This window comes from Ovis canadensis, chromosome 7 (genome assembly GCF_042477335.2).
Source record: "Ovis canadensis isolate MfBH-ARS-UI-01 breed Bighorn chromosome 7, ARS-UI_OviCan_v2, whole genome shotgun sequence".
In the NCBI taxonomy this organism is placed as follows: domain Eukaryota; kingdom Metazoa; phylum Chordata; class Mammalia; order Artiodactyla; family Bovidae; genus Ovis; species Ovis canadensis.
The window spans coordinates 53,888,525-53,912,983 of record NC_091251.1 but is presented as its reverse complement, the minus strand read 5'-3'; the positions used below and the strand labels follow the sequence as shown (position 1 = coordinate 53,912,983).

The 24,459-nt window shown below is 37.1% G+C and overlaps 1 protein-coding gene across 1 annotated transcript in view; it reads left to right on the top strand.

The window, feature by feature from the left end:
• The window catches only part of MAP4K5 (mitogen-activated protein kinase kinase kinase kinase 5), a 114,735-nt gene that overhangs the window by 9,866 nt on the left and 80,410 nt on the right, over positions 1 to 24,459 (top strand). The window contains exon 3 of the mRNA XM_069597886.1: positions 15,901 to 15,958. Within this exon, the coding sequence (XP_069453987.1) occupies positions 15,901 to 15,958 (58 nt within the window). The remainder of the gene's footprint in view (positions 1 to 15,900; positions 15,959 to 24,459) is intronic.

The following is a 24,459-nucleotide window of genomic DNA, read 5'->3' as shown; positions in this document are numbered from 1 at the left end:
AATGCTCAAAATTCTCCAAGCCAGGCCTCAACAGTACATGAACTGTGAAATTCCAGATGTTCAAGCTGGATTTAGAAAAGGCAGAGGAAGCAGAGATTAAATTGCCAGCATCTGTTGGATTATAGAAAAAGCAAGAGAATTCCAAAAAAAACATGTATTTCTGCTTTATTGACTATGCCAAAGCCTTTGACTGTGTGGATCACCACAAAGTGTGGGAAATTCTGAATTAGATGGGAATACCAGACCACCTGTCCTACCTCCTGAGAAATCTGTATGCAGGTCAGGAAGCAACGGTTAGAACTGGACATGGAACAACAGACTGGTTCCAAAGAAGGAAAGGAGTATGTCAAGGCTGTGTATTGTCACCCTGCTTATTTAACTTATATGCAGAGTACACTGGGCTGGATGAAGCACAAGCTGGAATCAAGATTGCCGGGAGAAATATCAATAACCTCAGATATGCAGATGACACCACCCTTATGGAAGAAAGCAAAGAAGAACTAAAGAGCCTCTTGATGAAAGTGAAAGAGGAGAGCGAAAAAGTTGGCATAAAGCTCAACATTCAGAAAACTAAGATCATGGCATCTGGTCCCATCACTTCATGGCACACAGAGGGGGAAACAATGGAAACAGTGTCAGACTTTATTTTTTGGGGCTCCAAAATCACTGCAGATGGTGATTGCAGCCATGAAATTAAAAGATGCTAATCCTTGACAGAAGAGTTACGACCAACCTAGACAGCAACTTAAAAGCAGAGACATTACTTTGCCAACAAAGGTCCGTCTAGTCAAGGCTGTGGTTTTTCCAGTAGTCATGTGTGGATGTGAGAGTTGGACTGTGAAGAAAGCTGAGCGCCAAAGAATTGATGCTTTTGAACTGTGGTGTTGGAGAAGACTCTTGAGAGTCCCTTGGACTGCAAGGGGTTCCAACCAGTCCATCCTAAAGGAAATCAGTCCTGAATATTCATTGGAAGGACTGACGTTGAAGCTGAAACTCCAATACTTTGGCGACCTGATGGGAAGAACTGACTCATTTGCAAAGACTCTGATGCTGGGAAATATTGAAGGTGGGAGGAGAAGGGGATGACAGAGGATGAGATGGTTGGATGGTATCACCGACTCAATGGTCATGAGTTTGAGTAAACTCCTGAGTTGGTGATGGACAGAGAGGCCTAGTGTGCTGCAGTCCATGGGGTCGCAAGGAGTCAGACACGACTGAACGACTGAACTGAACTGATTTTACTTTTGCTTTCAGAATTTATACAAGTTTCACTCTAAGCTTTAAATTGTGGTTTCAGATCAAATATGTAGGAAGAGAAACATGTGATACTTATTAACTTATTAACAAGCGATACTTTTGTTTTCAGGGCTTTGTTGTCAATTTGAGAATTCTAGATCAGATAAATTGGAGCAGTCACTTTCACTTGGCTGCATTGGACTACTTTTGAGTATTTGACATGTTTGAATGTCATTAGGAGGCTGTTGCTTTTCAATTATGTGAAGTACTGATTATGTTTGAGAGTGTAGATAACTCTTTGAAAAAGGCAAGATGAATTTAAGTCTAATATAACTCTACTTCTATAAATGTCATAATCTCCCACTGAGATTTTGAAAATATGATATGGGAAGCGGCTGATAGCCCAGTCTATCCTTGGAGGTGTTTGGGCCCATGACTCATACTGGCCCCCACCTTCTAACATTTTTATAAAAATAAAATTGGATTAAAATGACTAAGAGTGACTAATGTTTATTTAGCTCTTTCAAAATCAGTATATTACTTGTTTCTCACAGTAGTCCTATGAGATAGGTGGGACAGATGTATTGTCATCTCTGATTTTCCCAAGAAGAAACTTACTGTTTCCTCTAGGTCTTACAGTTAATAGGTGGCACTGTGAGGACATGAATCCGGATCTTCTGACTCCGTATTTCTGTTCTTTCTACTAAAACAAACTGCCTCAGGACTACATCTTTAAATTCATTGCTGTATACATAGCCCTTAACACATTGCCCAGCATGTAAAAAGGTCTAAACAAATTACGGGCAGATGGTCAGATGAGACTTGGCAGCCTTATCCCTCTGCTAAGAGGTGAGAGACTTTTTGGACTGATTTGAATATGCATATAAGTTTCAGGTCTCAACATCAACTTTCAGAAGTACTCTTTTCTGGTTACCTACCTGGTCATTACTCTTACCCTTAAATTTTCCAAATTGGAGCTCAGGCTTGGTTTGCTTTTACTGTGGAGATTAACTTAGCTCATAGCCATCCTACGTGTTAATAAGTAAAAGAGAAACTGTTCTAGTTCTTGGTTGTTAGACACCGTTCCTTATGTGCCTTCTCTTGTGCTCATTTTGTTGGAAACTTAGACTTATTGTTACCTGGATTAACTGGGTCCCATAGACTAGATTTAGTAAGCTAAGTTAAATAAAATGCTAATTATTCCATGTAGTAGAATAGCCTGGCTTTTGTAGCATTAGCTAGTTACTCCTGCTGCTGCTGCTGCTAAATCGCTTCAGTCGTGTCCGACTCTGAGCGACCTCATGGACTGCAGCCTACCAGGCTCCTCTGTCCGTGGGGTTTTCCAGACAAGAGTACTGGAGTGGGGTGCCATTGCCTTCTCCGAGTTACTTCTAGTTGTCTGTAATTTAAGTCATCTCCCGAGAAGGATATCTTGTGAACCAATGTGTTACCCTCTCACATACATGCATCCTCTTTTTTAGGTGCCTTGTGCCTTTTTGCCCCCTCCCTTCTTTTTTTAACCCTGCCCCTTATCAATATCAAGAGGAATCCAATGTGGGCATGACAGTATATTTTAATAGACATAACTTGCAATAAATTATTAACAACTTTTGCATTTTAAGCTTTTTGACTCCTAAATGTAATAGACAATGGAGATGCTTGGGTTCCCTGTAATTCTTTTTCCCCAGGAATAATTTCCTATTCATTCTGTAGATTCATGGGTAGGACTTGCCTTCCTGTTTGCCTCTTTCTTCCTTGCCTGAGAATTGATAGCCTTCTTTCCTACATTTTTCAAAAAATACATTTTAAGTAATAGGTGTTTATTTTAGAAAACTATGATATAGTAATAAATGAAAAATTACATGTACTTCTTTTACTGAAAGATGAAAATTTTTATAAATCTTTCAAAACTTTTAAAAAGTCATATAGGCTTCCCAGGTGGTTCAGTGGGTAAAGAATCCGCCTTCATTGCAGAGACACAGACATAACACGGATTCTATCCCCAGATTTGGTAGATCCCCTGGAGGAGGGCATGGCAACTCCTTCTCCCGCCCCCAGTGTGCTTGCCTGGAGATTGCATGGTCAGAGGAGCCTTGTGGGCTATAGTCTACAGAGTCACAAAGAGTCGGACATAGTGACTGAGCACACACGCACGCACATAAATCTTAATATGTGTTATATGTAAACACATTATTTATAGAATATTATGTGGAATACGTATTTGATAATGTACTTTTTCGTTTAACAGTGTGTCACAATTTTTCATGTGACTATACACATTTAATATTTGTATTATTTCATTGTATCTGTGCAATGTTTAATTCAATATTGCTGAACAAGTAAATCATCTCCAGTGTTTCCTTATTAAGCATACTGTGATCCATACCCTTGAACAAATTCTTTTTGCATATCCTTAATTATTTCTTTAAGTAAATGTCTAGAAATAAGTTTTCTGAGTTATGTTAAGCTTTTAGTGAATTTGACCAATTATTTCCCCCCAAAGTTGCACCCAATAACAGTGATTAAGTATTTATATATTCCCTACCTCTTTTTGATTATTAGTAATTAATGTATTTCTGCTACCTTATTTTACACTTATATTTTTATGTTTCTTTTTTGCCTACCTTTTAAAATCTTAACTCAAGCCCTTTTCTCCCTTTTCCTTTGCCACTGAGGCCTCCTTAATGACAAAGGATACTTAATTCAGTTTAAACAATCCTCTAGAAGGAATGCTTCCTTTGATAAAATCAGTCTGTATTAGGAAAGGACTTCTTTTCGGACACAAGTAAGTATCCTGACAGACTAGGCTCTAGTGTATCCTGAGATAAAAGTCATTTGGACAGATTGGGGTCACCCTAACAGTCAGGCCTTAGACTCTGAATATGTCTGCCTGGTAGTGGGGCGAAGCCTGCAATACAGCCTCCTTCAGTGGAGAGGGAGCACCTGTCTAGATTTGGAAGGCAGCTTGGAAAAATTACTCCACAAAAATTAAGGAATTTGGGAGCTGGCAGGAACCTCTTACGCAGTACGTATGTCCTCTACCCTGTCCTTTATAAGGTATCATTTAACATTTAAATAATAAAGACATGCTATGTTTCGAAGCAGTTGGTTTCTACTTAAGTACTATAAAAAACTTTCCTGTGTGGATCCGAAATCTGTCCCATTGAAACTCAAACAAAGCAGGTAAATCTTTAATTTTTTGCTATTACCCCACCAAATACTACCCTCATACCTAAAGTATGCAATGCATAAGGGGTGCTGAGTGAATAAATGTTAAAATACTTAATGACTTATCTTTATATTAAATTTTCATCTGGCGAATATGCTGTCTAAGTGGCTCCCTTCTTTATGATATTTTGTTCACATAAATTTGATGATCTTACTGGAAGTGGTTTCCTTGAAATTTTATGTAACTTCTATAGTCTATAGTATTTATTTATGACCTCCCTTTTTCTTAAAAAGATTTATAATAAAAGTAAAATGAAGCACTTTACTTTATTCTTGCCGCAGGATGAAGTACTGCATTGTGTTCTGAATATATCACTTTCAACATTTATTTTTGAATTAAAAAAATATCATACCTTTATAGAGATTTGAAGAAAGAATCTAAGTCACCTATACCATGACTTTTGTAATGACTCTAATATTTTAACTACTATCATTTTTGTTGGGCATCAAACTTTGAGTTCATGGTCAAAGCATATAGCGATCAGAATAGTGGTAAGGGTCTGGAATCTGTATGTGGCATGTTGGCAAAATTAGCATGTTTCATCCATAGATAGAAGGGAGTTTTTCTATTTCTATCTGAGCCATGTTAAAATTAGAGCTAGGCCCCCTGAGTGCCATAGGAACTCAACACATACTTACTGAATAAATCAATGAATCTAGATATGTGAAATTTTCCAGAGGAGGAATAGAATAAACCGGCGTTATCTCAGAGACCAAAACTGGGACCACTGAGGAGAGAGCACCAAATCCTCACCACTAGACCACCAGGGAGGCTGAAGAGAAATTAATAGGAAAGTCGCAATTTTGCTGATCATAAAAAGCCTTTGTACAACTAAATTTATGCTAAAGACGAATGTATCAAATTGACCAAATGACTCCCACAGACTTAAGTAAAAGAAAATTGCTTTTTAGAAAAAAGATTGAATTAGATGATTTCCAAAATTTCCTCCAAACTAAGATTCTCATAGAACAGTGTCTCTAGAGTAGTTTTAGTTTTCTTTTTACCTCCCTACCTACTTACCTATTTGTTTTTGTTGAGGGTTGACTTACAAGTCTTCCCGAGTGGCTCAGTGGTAAAGAATCTGCCCACCAAGCAGGAGACAGGTTTGATCCCTGGACCCTGGAGATCCCTGAAGAAGGAAATGGCAACCCACACCAGTATTCTTGCCTGGCTGGGAAATCCTGTGAACAGAAGAGCCTGTCAGGCGGCTATAGTCCATGGGGTCACAATGAGTCAGATATGACTTAGAGACTCAACAGCAACAGCAACAACAATTGATTTACAATATTAGTTTCAGATGTACTACAGAGTGATTTGATAATTTTATACATTACAAAATGATCACAGCAGTGAGTCTAGTTATCTGTTACCATGCAAATTTATTACACACTATTATTGACTGTATTCCCTATGCTGTACTTTACATCGCTGTGACTGACTTATTTTATGACTGGAAGTTTATACCTTTTAATCTCCCTGGCTTATTTTACTCATCTCTCATCCCCCTCCCCTCTGGCAACCCACCAGTTTGATCTGCGAGTCTGTTTCTGTTTTGTTTTGTGCTTTAGATTCCACATATAGGAGAAATCAAAGTGTTTGTCTGACTTACTTCAGGTATCTACAAGATTATTTACATTGTTGCAAATGAGATTTCATTTTTTATGGCTAACTAATATACTTGTGCGCGTGTGTGCACATGTGTGTGCTTTTGTGTTGTGTGTGTGTATCTCCACTTGGATTACTTTCATATCTTGGCTATAGTAAATAAATCTGCAGTGAATAGTGGCATGCAGTGTGTATCTTTTTGAGTCAGTGTTCTTGTTATCTTTGCATAGATTCCCGGAAGCGATATTCCTTCGTCATGTGTCAGTTCTATTCAATATTTTTGAATTTTTGAGAAACCATCATACTGTTTTCCATAGTGGCTGCTCCAAGTTACATCTCACCAGCAGTGCACAAGGGTTCCCTTTTTCCCACACCCTTGCCAGCTCTTTTTATTTGTCATCTGTTTGATAATAGCTATTCTGACAGCTGTGACATTGTGGTTTTGATTTGCATTTCACTGATTAGTGGTGCTGAGTATTTTTTCATATGCATGTTGGCCGTCTATATGTCTTTTGAAAAGTCCTCTGCCCATTTTTTTAAGTGAGTTTTTTTCTTTTTTTTGATCTTGAGTTGTATGAGCTGTTTGTGTATTTTGGATGTTAACCTCTTATGGGATATTTTATTTGCAAGTATATTTTCCTAGTCAGTAGGTAGCATTTTTGTCTTGTTGGTAGTTTCCTTTGCTGTGCAAAAGCTTCTTAGTTTGATATAGTCTGCTTTTTCTTTAATTTTTGATTTTCTCTTGCTTGAGGAGAATATTTTAAAAAAATATTGCTGAGACCAATGTCGAATAGTGTACTGCCTATGTTTTCTTCAGTGTTATGTCTTTAGGTCTTACGTTTATGTCTTTAATCCATTTTGAGTTTAAGATATATGTAGATGGTGTGAGAAAGTAGTCTCATGTGATTCTCTTGCATATAGCTGTCCAGTTTTCTGAGCATTATTTCTTGAAGAGGCTGTCTTTTCCCAATTTGATATTCTTGCCTCCTTTGCAATAATTAACGATGTAAGTGTGGGTATCTGGACTCTTTTATTCCATTGACCTATGTGCCAGTACCATACTGTTTTGATTACTATAGTTTTATAATGTAAATAAATCAGGAAGTGTGATACCCCCAGCTTTCTTCTACTTTATCAAGATTGTTTTAGTTATTTGCAGTGTTTCGTGCTTCCATATAAATTTCAGAATTATTTGTTTTGGTTCTGTGAAAAGTGCCATTGGTATTTTTATAAGGATTGCATTCAGTCTATAGGTGGTATGATGATTTTATTTTGCAGCTTTACTGAATTCATTTATTAGTTTTAATAGTTTTTTGGTGGTATCTTAAAATTTTTCTGTATATATAATATTATGTCATCTACAATTATTGATAGTTTTATGTTTCCTTTCCAATTTGGATTCCTTTTATTATTTTTGTTCTCTGATTGCTGTGGCTAGGACTTCCAAAACTGTTGAATATAAGTGGTGAGAATGGGCATCCTTGTCTTGTTCTTGATTTCACAGGAAATGCTTTCAGCTTTTCACTGTTATGTATGATGTTCACTGTAGATCGGTCATATATGGCTTTTATTGTGCTGAGGTATGTTCCCTTTATACTCGCTTTGTTGTAGAGTCTTTATCATAAATGGATGTTAACTTTGTCAGAAACTTTTTCTGTATCTTAAGATGATTATATGATTTTTATTCTTTAGTTTGTTCATGTGATATATCACATTGATTGATTTGAAGCTATTGAACCATCCTGTGTCCCAGGGATAATATCATTTGTTCATAGTATATAATCCTTTTAATGTATTATTAAATTCAGTGTGCTCATATTTTGTTGATGATTTTTGTATCTATGTTCATCAGTGATATTCTTTAGTTTTCTTTTTTGTTGTTGTTGTGTCTTTGTCTGGTTTTGGTATGAGGATGGTGCTTGCCTCATAGAATCCGTTCCTTCTTTCATTTTTCTTTTTTTTGAATAATTTGCAGAGGGTTGGTGTTAATTCTTCTTTAAATACTTAGTAGAATTACTTTTTAAGCTGTCTGATCCTAGAATTTTGTTGGGAAAAATTTTATTACTGATTTAATTTCATTACTGGTGATTGATCTGCTGATCTTTTACGTTTCTTCCTGATTCAGTAAGAGTTTGTATGCTTCTAGGAATTCGTGCGTTTCTTCCGGGTAGTCCATTTTGTTGGTGTATAATTGTTTGTAATATTCTCTTATGATCCTTGGATATATGTGGTGTCAGTTGTAACTTCTCTTTCTTTTCTGATTTTATTTGTGTCTTTTTTTTTTCTTGATGAGTCTGGCTAAAGGTGTATCCGTTGTCTTCATATTTTTAAGGAACCAGCTCTTAGTTTTATCGATCTTTCACATTTAAAATTTTTTTTCTGTTTCTGCTCTCATTTTTATTATTTCTTTTCCTTTTCAAGCTTCTGGCTTGTTTGTTCTCATCTTTCTGGTCTCTTCAGGTGTGTGGTTAGGTGTCTGAGATTTTCCCTGTTTGCTGAGGTAGGCTTGCATCTGCATAAACTCTTTCTAGAATTGCTTCTGCTGCGTCCTGCAGACTTTGGATGGCTGTGTCTCCATTTTCATTTGTCTCCAGGTACTTTCTAAATTTCCTCTTTGGTTTCTTCAGTGGTTAGTAGCGTATTGTTTCAGAGAAGACGATGGCACCCCACTCCAGTACTCTTGCCTGGAGAATCCCAGGGATGGGGGAGCCTGGTGGGCTGCTGTCTATGGGGTCGCACAGAGTCACACACGACTGAAGTGACTTAGCAGCAGCAGCATATTGTTTAGCCTCCATGTGTTTGTACTTTTTGCAGCTTTTTTCCCCTTGTAGTTCATTTCTAATCTAATGTCATTGAAAAAGATCCTTGCTGTGATTTCATTCTTCATGACTGAGCAACTGAACTGAAGTTTATTGAGATTTGTTTTGTGGGCTAGCACCTAACCTATCCTGGAGAGTTGTTTCACTATCCCATAAATGTCAGTAATACTTTAGGATTTCTGTTCTTGAATTTTTTTTCTTCTAACTCTGTGTACCCTTCCTAGGTTATCTCATCTACTGGCCTGGATTCAGTATTGTTGATGATGCCCAGTCTGCCTCCAATCCATGTTAGTTCTTGAGCCTCAGGAGCTATTAAGTGGCTTACAGTATATTCCATTTATATGCTGTTAGTTTTCTAGTGTTGTTCAGTGGCTCAGTCATGTTTGACTCTGACCCCATGTACTGTAGCCAGGCTTCCCTGTCCTTCACTGTCTCCCAAAGTTTGCTCAAACTCATGTCCATTGAGTTGGTGATGCCATCTAACCATCTCATCCTCTGTCTTCCCCTTCTCCTCTTGCCCTTAATCTTTCCCAACATCAGGGTCTTTTCCAATGAATTTGCTCATCTTTAGGAACCTGAAATTTAAATATGTTCATATCTGAGCCCCTCATCTATATTCCTTCATTGTCCTTCCCCTTTACCCATGAAATGTGTCCATCTTCTGTGTTTGTCATCTTAGTGAATAGAATCACAGTGTTTATTCACTTGTATAATCCAGAAACTAGGAGTTATCCTCAATTTGCTGTTCCTTTGCATTTCACATTAAATAATTTGCTGATTCCTCAGCCATGAAATTAAAAGACGCTTACTCCTTGGAAGAAAAGTTATGACCAACCTAGATAGTATATTCAAAAGCAGAGACATTACTTTGCCGACTAAGGTCCGTCTAGTCAAGGCTATGGTTTTTCCTGTGGTCATGTATGGATGTGAGAGTTGGACTGTGAAGAAAGCTGAGCGCCGAAGAATTGATGCTTTTGAATTGTGTTGGAGAAGACTATTGAGAGTCCCTTGGACTGCAAGGAGATCCAACCAGTCCATTTTGAAGGAGATCAGCCCTGGGATTTCCTTGGAAGGAATGATGCTAAAGCTGAAACTCCAGTACTTTGGCCACCTCATGCGAAGAGTTGACTCATTGGAGAAGACTCTGATGCTGGGAGGGGTTGGGGGCAGGAGGAGAAGGGGACGACCGAGGATGAGATGGCTGGATGGCATCACGGACTCGATGGATGTGAGTCTGAGTGAACTCCGGGAGTTGGTGATGGACAGGGAGGCCTGGCGTGCTGCGATTCATGGGGTGGCAAAGCATCGGACACGACTGAGTGACTGAACTGAACTGAACTGAATGGAAACAAGCTGGAGTGGAGTATAGCAGAGGAGGCAGACAGAAGTTAATGAATTTGCTTTATATTTTTAAAATACCAGTTTTTTCTGAGTTATTGGATGTGAAGAATGTGAAGGAAAGAAATGAAGAATGACCTTGGGTTTTGTGCTTAAGCAACTGACTGGTGGCAGTAAATTTTGTTTTGATTGGGAATTTGTGAAGATGAAAGTGTTTGTGGAGCAGGGATAGCTGAATGTTATGTGTTAGGCATGTTGGGGTTGGCATGTGTGTCAGGTTTCCATGGGTTTAAGAGTCTGGAGCTGGGTGAGGAGATATTAATCCTGGAGATGGTTATTAAAGCCATAGGACTACATAGTAGAATGTTAGATAAAGAGAAGATGAGACTCTGTTCATACGGAATTAAATTCAGTAAGTAGAGTATCCTAATGGATAGGTAACAGAGGCCTAGGTAGCGTTAAAGGCTTCAAGAGAGAAGTATAAAGTATTTTTTTATGAAGAGTGGAAAATCAAACCTGGTGGAGAACTTGTAGTTTGAGGGTGGTGTAATGATTTGAAAGTAAGGCCTATTAATGTGATTTTATAATTTTTTTCCCAATAACATTTAGCTGTTCAATATCAGTATGGAGCTAGTGATAATCAGTTTAATCAGATAAGGATTTTGCTAGACTAGCATGATAGAGGATAAGAAGAGAAGGAATTTAAGGGTGTTTGTAAGGGAGAGATTATAAATGGAGTGGTGGACCATGGAACCCTGACAATTAAGATGTGAGGACTTGAAAGATGTAATTGGTAGTCATATGGGAATGCACTAGATTAGTGAGGGGGAAGAATCACTGGAATGAGAGGACTTCCATCTTCCTCACTGATGAGATAGTCTATGCCTTAAATTATATCTTTGTATTCTTTGTTGATAGCTCAAAAGTTTAATTATTTTTTTAGTCACATTAAAAATCTTACAGCATGTGGGAAAGTTCATGGTTTACAAAACTGATAAGTGCATAATACCGTTAAAATAGAAATGGTTTAGTTAGGAGGACAAACATCTTCTTGGTACAAGCAGAAATTTAATGTTTCACTATGCATTAAAAGTCCAAGACAGAAGAGTCTGAGTAAAAGTACTTCTTTGGTAGTAAATTGACTTGGAAATATTAAGAGATAAGGAAAGTACCCTGGCAATGAGGATAGAAAATTAATTTAAATAGGAAGGCTCTTCTATGGATTGTATAGTGACACTGATCCCATTTATTATTATTTATATTTTTTCATCTAATAATTTTAATTCCTGATTAATAAAGAGTTAAATAAATGAACTGTAGTGAAATACTTTATTAGACTTTTGGGTGTTTAGTATACCCTTAAGTCTAAGTGTTAGTGTATAGCAATAACCTCTAAGATAACTGGGACTCAGAAATAATTTAGAACTTCTTGTAGAGGTGTTGTGGTATTTATTAGTTCCTATTAGAAATGCAGCACAGAATCTTCTTGTGTGTTAAAGTTAAGAAACAAAAATACTTGAGAATATCTAGTTTCTTTAGGTGTATTGACACTTAATTTGTCAAAAGGAAATGTTGGGTTTCAAAAACTAGTATTACGTTTGACTCCACTGGATTAAAGTGTGAAATTGTATAGTTAAATTTCTGAAAGATCTCTTTCGTAAATTGAATCTGTAAAGTCTCTGTTTAGAAGATCTTTTTTTTTTTTTTTTGAAAGCCTCTTTGCCTTTCATTATAAAAGAGCCTGGTACTGCTTTCTGTTTTAAAAATCCAGCTGGAAAATTACAGAGTATGAACTTTTGCCCATCGGGCCTTCATTTGGAAAGAACAGAAATATGTCTTCCAAATGGAGACTGACACTTAAGTGTTTATCCTGTCAGTGGAACCTTTAGCTTATATTCTTTACTTTTATTTCTGTAATGACAAATAATATATTTTGGCTTATACATGGGTAGCTGAATTTTAAAATACCATCTTTATTTTATGTGATTCTGAGATTGTTCAAACTTTTCAATGATCTGTTCCTTTCTGAGTGCCTCAGAATCTCTTAAAAACGGTGTCCTTGGTTCCTGAATCTTCATTTTGGGTCTGTTAAATTGAAACACAACATAGTTGTATTGTTTCTAATCATAAATATTGGCACAATATGTCTGAAAATATCAATATACTTAATATAATTTTACATGTATTCTTTTAAAAATAATTAATAGGCTTAATTTGAGTACAGTTTTCTATTTATAGACTTGTTGAGCAGATACGTAGTTATATGTATCCACACCTCACCCACCCACCCACGCAGTTTCCCCTTTTATTAACATCTTGCATTAAGTGTGGTATACTTATTACAGTTATTAAACCAAAGGTTCATTCTTTATGTTGTACAGTTCTGTGGATTTTGACAGATACATAATGACATGTATCCATTGCAGTTTCATACCGAGACTAGTTTCACCATTCTGAAAATGTCTTACACTTCAGCTGTTCATCACTCTTCACCCAAACCCCTGGCAACCACTTTTCCTATTGTTTGCCTTTTCTAGAATATTGTATGGTTGGACTCATATAGTATATAGCTTTTTCAGCAGACTGATGTTTTTCATTTAGTATGCATTTAAGGTTCTGCTGTATCTTTTCATGGCTTGACAACTCATTTCTTGTTACTGTTTTGGTTTGGGGTTTTTTGTTTAAAAAAATTTTTATATTGAAGTATAGCTGATTAACAATGTTGTGATTGTTAGGGACTCAGCGAAGAGATTCATCCATACATATGCATGTGTCCATTCTATGGCTCATTCCTTTTTTAAAATGTTTAATTGGAGGATAAGTGCTTTACAATGTTGTGTTGATTTTTGTCGTAGAACAACAAGAATAAGCCATGTAAGTACACATATACCCCCTCCCTCTGGAAACTCCCTCCTACTCCCACCGTTTCTTTATATCACTGAATAATATTCTACTATATGGATATAAAATGCTGAAAGATCTTAGGAACTGGGAAAAGACTTGAGATGATTCTTTTGTTAAGGACAGGGAAGAAGAGAGGGTAGGAATGGTTGTGAGGCTTCTGGCTATCTCTTCCCATTTTTCTAAATGTGTTTGCAGCTGGGGGGAAGGGTAGCCATTGATGGGGTGAGGTCAAATGTTTTCTTTTCCTAAGACTTCTCCTTACCCTGTTTACCATGATAGATGAGGAAAATATATGAGCTTATCACAAAATATTTGAGACTGCTACTGTAGAAAAAAATCCTTTTTTTCTTCTACCTTTCTGTTTGTGACTGCCTCTGCATTGCTGTCCCCATGCTTTTATTTTTCTCACCATCTATATGTTATTTCTAAAAATATCCCTTCTGACACTATCTTTCCTGTAATCTTTGTCATTCTTCTATTCCCTTCCCTTTTCTTTCCCTCTCTTCTTTGGTAACATGACCTACTTAATCTAGCAAAAAAAGTGTAATCATACTGTCCTGTTTTATCAAATGCTCCTTATTTTTTATGTGTGTGAAAATTCACCTTCAAATCTAATACACTGAAGTGAAAAATGTTCTAGATTATTAAATTGCATTTCCACATATGATGTGCCACTGGGTGTAATAAAATGAACACTCATATTAGCACCATCTGATATGTTCCTTGGTGACTCAGATGGTAAAGAATCCGCCTGTAAACCCGGTGACCTGGGTTTGATCCCTGGGTAGGGAAGATCCCCTCAAGAAGGAAATAGCAACCCACTTATTGCCTGGAGAATTCATGGACAGAGGAGCCTGGTGGGCTATAGTCCATGGGGTCACAAAGAGTCAGACATGATTGAGTGAGTGTACACGACAGTATGTTGGTACAATGTTTTTAGACCGTTTTGGCAGTATGTGTTGATGGCCTTAAATGTTCATATTTATGCCCTTGACCTAGTCATTTCATTAGAATCCATTAAAAAAATAATCTTAAATAATGAAAAAACTGTATATTGGGGCTGGTGCATGGGGATGACCCACAGAGATGTTATGGGGAGGGAGGTGGGAGGGGGGTTCATGTTTGGGAACACATGTAAGAATTAAAGATTTTAAAATTAAAAAAATTAAAAAAAACCCTATGTATAATATCCTTAATATCTAGCAGTAAGAATGGTTTTATGAACCACTTAAAATTATATATTGCACTGAGAAAATACATAATTTCTTAAAACTAATACAAATCTGTACCTATAATAGAACTTGGCAGACATAGATTTAACATCTAAGCTAGGCATGAGTATGCTGCTGCTGCTGCTGAGTGGCTTCAGTGGTGTCCGACTCTGTGAGACTCCATAGATGGCAGCCCACTAAGCTCCTCTGTCCCTGGGATTCTCCAGGCAAGAATACTGGAGTGGGTTGCCATTTCTTTCTCCAAGGCATGAGTATAAATCCCAATAATTTTTTTTCAGAGCAATATGGCAGTATGTCCATTTTAAATCACATACCTTTTGATGTAACAATTATGCTTATAGGTTACCTTACTAATAGACTTTGATATGTGCTAAAATATTTGCTGTGATAATCATTGAAGTATTATTTATACTAAGTCTGTCCATGATATTTTGTTAAGTGGTAAATATTTTCTCTTCTAGAAATTTATTTGAGGGAAATAATCAAGGCTATGGATAGATATAAAGCTGTAAGATATATATATATTTCTAATTCCAAAATAATATTAAAATCCTAAGTCCTATTAAATCCTAATCCTATTAAAAGTCCATTAATAGCAGATGAGTTAAATAAATTATATGTACCATCAATGGAAAATTAGGCAGCGTTGCACACTATAAAGAAAGCTGAGCACCGAAAAATTGATGCTTTTGAACTGTGATGTTGGAGAAGACTCTTAAGAGTCCCTTGGACTACAAGGAGATCCAGCCAGTCCATCCTAAAGGAAATCAGTCCTGAATATTCATTGGAAGGACTGATGCTGAAGCTGAAACTCCAATCCTTTGGTCACCTGATGCAAGAGCTAACTCACTGGAAAAGACCCTGATGCTGGGAAAGATTGAAGGTGGGAGGAGAAGGGGCCAACAGGATGAGATGGTTGGATGGCATCACCGACTCAATGGACATGAGTTTGAGTAAACTCCAGGAGTTGGTGATGGACAGGGAGGCCTAGGGTGCTGTAGTCCATGGGGTCGCGAAGAGTTGGACACGACTGAGCGACTGAACTGAACTAAACTGCAAACCATATTGTAGAAGACTGTGATGACACATCTTGTACAACACATACACATTTGAGGACACACACAGGGCCAAAAAGGAACACGTAGACTAAATGTTAGCTTTTTCCTCTGGATAGTAAGATACACGATTTGATATTTTTATTTTCCTTTAATAAATATATAAAAACCATGAGTATTTTTTTTTAATTGAGAAAAGTTAAGTGTAAGAAAAGACTTGGAAGGAAACCAAAATTTTAAACAGTAGTTGTCTTTCAGTGGTGGGATTAAAGGTAGTTGTGTGTGTGTGTGTGTGTGTGTGTGTATTTTTTCTATATTTTTCCTTACTGGGAAAATTACTATTCTCATTTCACTGGAAATAAAGACTTTATTTTTCAACTTTGTTAAAAGCCTGACTCATAAGTAGCTAATTAACAAAGTACCAAGTAACTTTTATATAGTTGACAGACTTTAAAAAATTTTTATTTTCATTTTTATTTTAGGCCAGAAATATACATACGGGAGAGTTGGCTGCAGTAAAAATTATCAAATTGGAGCCTGGTATGTATTAAAACTCTCAAAATGATTTTTGAACACTTTTCCCCGTATATCCTTCCTTGTTTCCTTTCTTCCAAGAGTCTTTTTATGTTATCAGGGCAGTAGGGTATCTTCAGTATGGTTGTATGAAATTCCACTGGAAGTTGTTGATGAAAGACAAATTTGATGCAGTAGTTTCGTTATTAAATAAAATTTGTGATATGCACATTCAAAAACTGAAAGACACCTTGACAGTCTGAAGGTAATTTGCTTTTTAAGATTATAGTGAAATTTTTAACTTCAGTTTTAACTTTTATGATAATTTGATTAGTAAAGTATTCATTGATTTGGGGGAAATATTTGGTGAAATTCAGGATAATTATATTTTATATGTCAGCCATTCCCTCGCTGGTTGATATAGGTTTAATAATTCTGGCCTTAGCATAATGTTTTTTTTTTTTTTAACACTTCTGTCAAAAGGCTGTTTGTTTTTAAAAATACTGAAAATAAAATTACAACTACTATATAAAACTTGAAGCAATTTTTAATTTTGATATCCTAAAAGTTTCTCTTTTTTAAAAATGTTATTTATTTATTGGCTATGCTGGGTCTTTGTTGCTGTGTGCAGGCTATTTCTAGTTGCAGAGAGCACGGATTCCTCTAGTTGCGGTGTTCAGGCTTCTTATCGTGGTGACTTCTCATGTTGCTGAGCACGGGCTCTAGTGTGCACGGGCTTAAGTAGTTGTGGCCAGCGGGCTCAGTTGTTGTGGTTCCTGGGCTCCAGAGCACGGGCTCAGTAGTTGCGGAGCACAGGCTTTGTTGCTCCAAGACATGTGGCATCTTCCCAGACCACAGATCAGACCTGTGTCCCTTGCATTGCAAGGCGGTTTCTTAACCCCTGGACCACCATGGAATCTCCTAAACATTTCTAATGAGAGCATTACTAACTTTCTTTTTTTCTCCAGTTTCTTTTTTTGTTTTAATATACTGTGGTAGTCCATTCTAAAGGAGATCAGCCCTGGGTGTTCTTTGGAGGGAATGTTGCTAAAGCTGAAACTCCAGTACTTTGGCCACCTCATGCGAAGAATTGACTCATTGGAAAAAACTCTGATGCTGGGAGGGATTGGGGGCAGGAGGAGAAGGGGACGACAGAGGATGAGATGGCTGGATGGCATCACCGGCTCGATGGACATGAGTTTGAGTGAACTCCGGGAGTTGGTGATGGACAGGGAGGCCTGGTGTGCTGCCATTCATGGGGTCGCAAAGAGTAGGACACGACTGAGCGACTGAACTGAACTGAAGGTACACACGTAACATAAAATTTGCCATTCAAACCATTTTAAAGTGTATAAAATACATTCATAATGTTGTGTTACCAAGACAATTATTCATTCCAGAATGCTTTTCATCTGCTAAAACTGAAATTCTACACTCATTAAAAAATAACTTCCCATTCCCATCTTTTTGGCAGCCCTTGGAAGCCAACATTATACTTTTTTTGTCTCTGTGAGTTTGATTATTCTGGGCATTCCCTGTAAGTGGAATAACAGTATTTGTACTTTTGTGCCTGGCTTAGTTCACTTAACCAGGTGAACCCAGGTCTCCTACATTGCAGGCAGACTGTTTACCGACGGAGCCACCAGGGAAGACCTTAACCGAGTGAAACAGTCCTCAAAGTTCATCCATGTCTCATGTCGGAGTTTTCATCCTTCTCAAGTCTGAATGTTGTATTGTGTGTATATACCACATTTTACTTATTCATTCACCTTTTGATGGGACACTTGGGTTGCTTCTACCTTTCAGCTGTCGTAAGTAATGATGCTATGAATGTGAGCATATGAATATTTCTTCAAGGTGCTGCTTTCAGTGTTTTCAGTATGTACCCAGAAGTGGTATTGCTAGATCATATGGTAATTATATTTTTATTCTTTTTGAAGGACCATCATACTGTTTTCCATAGTGGCTGTACAATTTATATTCCTATCCATAATACACAAGTATTCCAGTTTCTCCACCTGCTTTCTAATGCTTGTAATTTTTCTTCATTTTTATAGCAGCCACCCTAATGGATGTGAGGGGTATTTCATTGTAGGTTTTTTTGTTTTTTTGCATTTCCCTAAGGATTATTCATGTTGAGTGTCTTTTCATGTGCATATTGACCATTTGTATATATGCTTTAGAGAAATACCTACTCAAATCCTTTGCCCATTTTTTAATCAAGTTGTTTTCTGTTGTTGTTGACTTTTAGAAGTTCTCTGTACATTCTAGTTAATCCTTTATCCTAAAAATGGTTCGTAAATATTTTCTCTCATTCTGTGGGTTGCCCTTTTACTCTGTTGATGATGTCTGTAGATGCACAAAACAGTATAAATTTTCATGAAGTCGTTTGTCTATTTTTTCTTTAGTTGTCTTAGCCTTTGGTGTCATACTCAAGAAATCGTTGACAAATCCAATACATGAAGCTTTTGCCCTGTGTTTTCTTTGATGAAAGAAACAGTCTTCTTAGGTCATTATAGTCTTAAGTCTTTGATCCATTTTGAGTTTATTTCTGTATACAGTGTTAGGTAAGGGTCCAGCTTCATTCTTTTGCCTATGGATATCCACTTTTCCCTAGTATCATTTGTTGAAAATGCTGTCCTTCCTCATTGAATGGTCTTATTAGCACCCTTGTCAAAAGTCATTTGACTGTATATGCGAAAGTTTGTTTCTGGACTGTCTATTCTGTTCAGTTCGTCTGTGTGTCTGTAGAGTGCCTGTATTATACTGTTTTGATTTTAGTAGCTTTGTAGTAAGTTTTGAAATCAGGACGTGTGAGTCATTAGTTTTGTACTTCTTTAAATATTATTTTGGCTCTTCAAGGTCCCCTGAGATTCCATATAAATTTTGGAATGGGTTTTTCTATTTCGACAAAAAAAGGTCATTGTAATGAGGAGTAATGCTTTTTGACCAGGTGTGCATTCACTTGCTGCTTCATAAAGTTAAACATTGTAGAATAATGGTGTGACCATAATTATACCAACCAGTTTCTTAATTTGCACAATTAAAATGGTTTTACATTTCAAATACAGCATTTTGATCATTGTGTGTATGGTTCATTATGGAGAGATTACTGAGGTAGTATGTGACATCACTTTAAAAACAAGGTTTCAGATAGGGCACAGTATCCTTTTTTTCCTGGATAATAATAGTCTATAATAATACTCTTTTAGAGTCCTCTTACTAAGTTCCACCTAATAAGTGTAAAATGATCTCCAAAATGTCATTAGCACACATAGAAGAGAATACAACAGAATTATGCATGCATTTGCCTCTTCTTGGGTTATTTGAGCAAATAAATATTCAAGTTGCATTCAAGAAACAGTTACAGTCCAGATAATGAATGGGCTGAATTTGCAGAGGAAACGAAGATATTTATCCTTTCTCTGCCTTCAACAAGTAGACTGGGCTCGTCATAACGCAGTTTCACTTGTTTGACTGAAGGGTATATCCTACTTTTGATTATAATTCAGATCATGAATTAATGAGTGTATTTTAAAAATCCTACAATTCTGACTTCTCGACAAACCTTAAAAAAGAAAGCGTACCATTATGTGATGTAGTTATTTAACACATACGGATTAGTTGCTGGGTTCATAAATTAAGGCTGTGAAAGATTGGAATTTCTCACTTCTTGGCTTTAAAGTTGCTGCCTTTGTGTTCAAGTTCACTCATATACAGAGACTGACTAATGTTTAAATTCTTACCCCGAAAAAGAATAACATAGAAAGAAGTCCAGTAAATTCTTGATTTGATGTGATTTCAATGTTTGGCCATTTTAATATTCTTTTTAATTACTTATTTACGCTTTGTTCAGTTTTATCAGGTTGTCTTTTTTATTTACAGTTTTTTATTTTTAATGCAATTTTTAAAGATTACATCACATTTACAATTATTGCAAAATATTGGCTATATTCCCCATGCTGTACAATACACCTTTGTAGCCTAACTTATACCCAGTGGGCTTCCCTGGTGGCTCAGTGGTAAAGTGCCTGCCTGCAATGCAGGAGACCTGGGTTCAATCTCTTGAGCTGAGACGATCCCCTGGAAAAGGACATGGCAACCCACTCCAGTATTCCTTGCCTGGAAAATTCCATGGACAGAGGAGCCTGGTGGGCTGTAGTCCATGGGGTCACAAAGAGTCAGACACAACTGAGTGACTTCACTTCACTTTTATACCCAGTAGTTTATACCTCCCACTCAACCACCCCTATATTGCCACCCCCCGTTGGTCACCACTAGTTTGTCCTCTGTATCTGTGTGTCTGCTTCTTTTTTGTTATATTCAGTAGTTTGTTTTATATTTTAGATTCCATATATATATGTGATGTACAGTATTGGGCTTCCTCTGTCTGACTTATTTCACTTAGCCTAATGCCCTCCAGTCCATCAGTGTTGCTGCAAAAAGCAAGATGGAGTTTGTTTATTTCAGTATTTCATAACTGAATAGTATTCTTGTGTGTATGTGTTTATACACATACCCTATATCTTCTTTATCCATTCATCTGTTGGTGAACACTTAGGTTGCTTCCATATCTTGACTACTATGAACATTGAGGTACATATATCTCTTCAAATTAGTGTTTTAGTGTTTTGAGAAACCTGTTTTCCATAGTGGCTGCACCAGTTTACATTTCCACCAACAGTATATGGGGTTCCTTTTCTCCACATCCTAGCCAGGATTTGTTATTTGCATTCTTTTTGATGATAGCTGTTCTAAGAGGTGTGCAGTGATAACTCAAATGGTTTTGATTTGTATCTCCCTGATGATTATTGATATTGAGCATCTTTTCATGTGCTTATTGTCCATCTGCGTATCCTCTTTAGAAGAATGTTTGTTCAGTTCTTCTGCCCATCTTTTAATCGGGTTGTTTGCTTTGTTGATGTTGAGTTGCATGAGCTGTTTATATATGTTGGGTATTATCCCTTATTGGTCATAGCATTTGCATATATTTTCTCTTACTTAGTAGGTTGTCTTTTCATTTTGTCATTGGTTTCCTTTGCTATTCAAAAGCTTTTATGTTTAGGGAAAAGAATACATGCATATAATGAAGGTTAAAAGTATTTAACAAACAGAAAGTATAAAGAACAGCCAGAGATGAAGAATATAATAACTGAATGAAAAATTTGCTGGAAGTAATAAAGAGTAGAAAAGTAGAAAGAATAAACGGTAAGGTAAATGATACAGAGGAATGGATCAGTGAGCTGGAAGACAGAGTATTGGAAATTACTACTGCTGAAAGAGAAAAGAATGAAAGGAAATGAGGACCAGCTTGGTGGGTTACAGTCCATAGGGTCACAAAGACTTGGACACACTAAAGGGGGCTTAGCACACACACAGGAAACCTATAGGACAGCATCAAGTGCAGTAATATTTGCACTGTAGGAATCCCAAATTATTGGAGACATTAAAGTTAAAAGCTTCCTAACCTGGGGAAGGAAATAGTCACCTAAGTCCAGGAAGCACAGAGAGTTCCATACAGAATTTACCCAGAGAGGAACATGCCAAGACACATTGTAATTAAAATGGCAGAAATTAAAGGTAAATAGAGAAGAGAATGGGCTTCCCTGGTAACTCAGCTGGTATAGAATTCGCCTGTAATGCAGGAGACCTTGGTTCGATTCCTGGGTCAAGAAGATGCCCTGGAGAAGGGTTAAGCTACCCACTCCAGTATTCTTGGGCTTCCCTGATGACTAGTTAGTAAGCCTGCAGTGTGGGAGACCTGGGTTCGATCCCTAGGTTGGAAAGATCCCCTGGAGTAGGGAACAGCTACCCACTCTGGTATTCTGGCCGGGAAAATTCCATGGACTGTATGGTCTGTGGGGTTGCAAAGAGTTGGACAAGACTGAGCAACTTTAACTTTCAGAGAAGAGAATATTAAAAACAGTAAGGGAAAAGCAACAAATAACATACAAGGGAACTCCCATAAGGCTATCAGCTAATTTTTCAGCAGAAACTATGCAGGCCAGAAGGTAGTAACATGATCTATTTAAGGTAATGAATAAGAAAAACATACAACCAAGAATACTATATTTAGCAAGTCTTTCATTCACATTTGATGGAGAAGTCAAAGCTCTGCTTGTGTGTTCAGTCATGTCCAACTCTTTGTGACCCATGGACTGTAGCCCGCCAGGCTCCTCTGTCCATGGAATATTCCAGGCAAGAATACTGGAGTGGGTTGCCATTTCCTATTCCAGGGGATCTTCCTGACCCAGGATCAAACCCACATCTCCTTAGTCTCCTGCATTGACAGGCAGATTGTTTACCACTGTGCCACCTAGGAAGACTTACAAGCAAGCAGAAGCTAAGAGTTCAGCACCACCAAACCAGCCTTACAACGAATGGTAAAGGAACTTATCTAGGTTTAAAAAAAAAAAAAAGGACACAACTAGGAACAAAAAATTGTTGGGAAAGCTCACCAGTAAAGGCAAATGTATAGTAAAGGTAGGAAATCATCCATACACAAAACTAGTAGGAAAGTTAAAAGACAAAAGTAGTAAAATCATCCATATCCACAATAAGCAGTTAAGGGATTCATGAAACAGACGTAAAATGTGATATCAAAGACAGTAATCATGAGGGGAGGAGAGTCAAGTGCAGGGTTTTTAAATTGCATTTGAAACTAAGAGATGAGCAACTTAAAACAACCATGTATATGCATAGATTGCTATACAAAAGCCTCATGGTAACCTCAAACCAAAAATCTCTAATAGATATACACTCACAAAAAGAAAAAGGAATTGAAACACAACACTGAAATAGTCTTTACAGCACAAGAGAAAAGAAAAAAGAAGAAGAAGGGGAGGCTGGAATGACCTACAAAATTAAATCTAAAACAGTTAACAAAATGGCATTAAGAACATATATATCAATAATTACCTTAAATGTAAACAGACTAAATTCTCCAACCAAAAGACATTGACTGGCTGAATGGGTATAAAACAAGACCCATATATATGCTGCCTATCAGAGACTCACTTTAGATGTAAAGATACATAAAGACTGAAAATGCGAGATGGAAAAAGTTATTCCATCCAAATCCAAAAGAAAGCCAGAGGAGCAATATTTATGTCATACAAAATAGACTTTAAAGACTGTTCCAGGAGATGAGGAAGGATACTACATAATGATCAAGGTATAAATATAAGAAGATATAATAATTGTAAATATCCATGCACCCACCATGGAAGCACTTAAATATATAAGTTAAATATTAGCAGACATAAAAGGAAAACTCAACAGTGACACAGTAATAGTAGGAGACTTTAACCTCCCCCCCGCCCCCGCCAACTTTCATCAATGCAAAGATCATCCAGATAGAAAATCAGTAAGAAATCACAGGCCTTCAATGACACATTAGACCAAATGGTCCTAACTGACATATAGAGAGCATTTCATCTGAAAGCTACAGAATATACATTGTAGTGCACATGGAACATCCCCCAGGATAGAGCTTGTGCATGGCTGCAAAACATGCCTTGGTAAATTTCAGAAAATTAAAATAATATCAAGCATCTTTTCCAACACTATGAGACTAGAAATCAACTGTAAGGGGGAAAAAAAAACCAACTGCAAAAACAGGGACACATGGAACTAAACAATATGCTACTAAACAGCCAGTGGACTATGGAAGAAACCAAAGAGGAAATTAAAAATTACCTACAGACAAAAATGAAAACAGGATGATCCAAAACCTATGGAACAGAGCAGAAGCATGTCTAAGAGGATGCTGTTTATGCTTTAAAAATACTGACTTTTCAAATGTTTTAAAAGTTTTCTTCAGTTTGTCTACTATCTTTGTACTCTGTTTATGATACTTTTCTGTGTGGAAGTATTTTTTCCTTTTAGATAAATTTGGCAGTTCTCCTTTATTCCTCTCTTTCTCATATATAGGCTTTTTCTACTAGTCGGCTCTAAAGCTATTTCACAGTTTCTTCTGGTTTTTTCCTTTCTCCTACACCCTCCAACATTTAAATGTTTGCTCCATCAGGGAGAGTTTTGTCCTAAGGTGTGAAGAAGAGCTTTAAGTACACTTAGTCACTCATTCATGTCCAACTCTCTGCGACCCCATGGACTGCAGCACTCCAGGCCTCCCTGTCCATCACTAACTCAAACTCATGTCCATCAAGTCGGTGATGCCATCCAACCATCTCATCCTCTGTCATCCCCTTTTCCTCCCACCTTCAGTCTTTCTCAGGATCAGGGTCTTTTCCAGTGAGTCAGTACTTTGCATCAGGTCACCAAAGTTTTGGAGTTTCAGCTTCAACATCAGTCCTTCCAAAGAATATTCAGGACTGATTTCCTTTAGGATGCACTGGTTGGATCTCCTTGTAGTCCAGGGGACTCTCAAGAGTAATCTCCAACACCACAGTTCAAAAGCATCAGTTCTTCGACGCTCAGCTTTCTTTATAGTTCCAACTCTCACTTCCATACATGACTACTGGAAAAGCTATAGCTTTGACTAGATGGACCTTTGTTGACAAAATAAT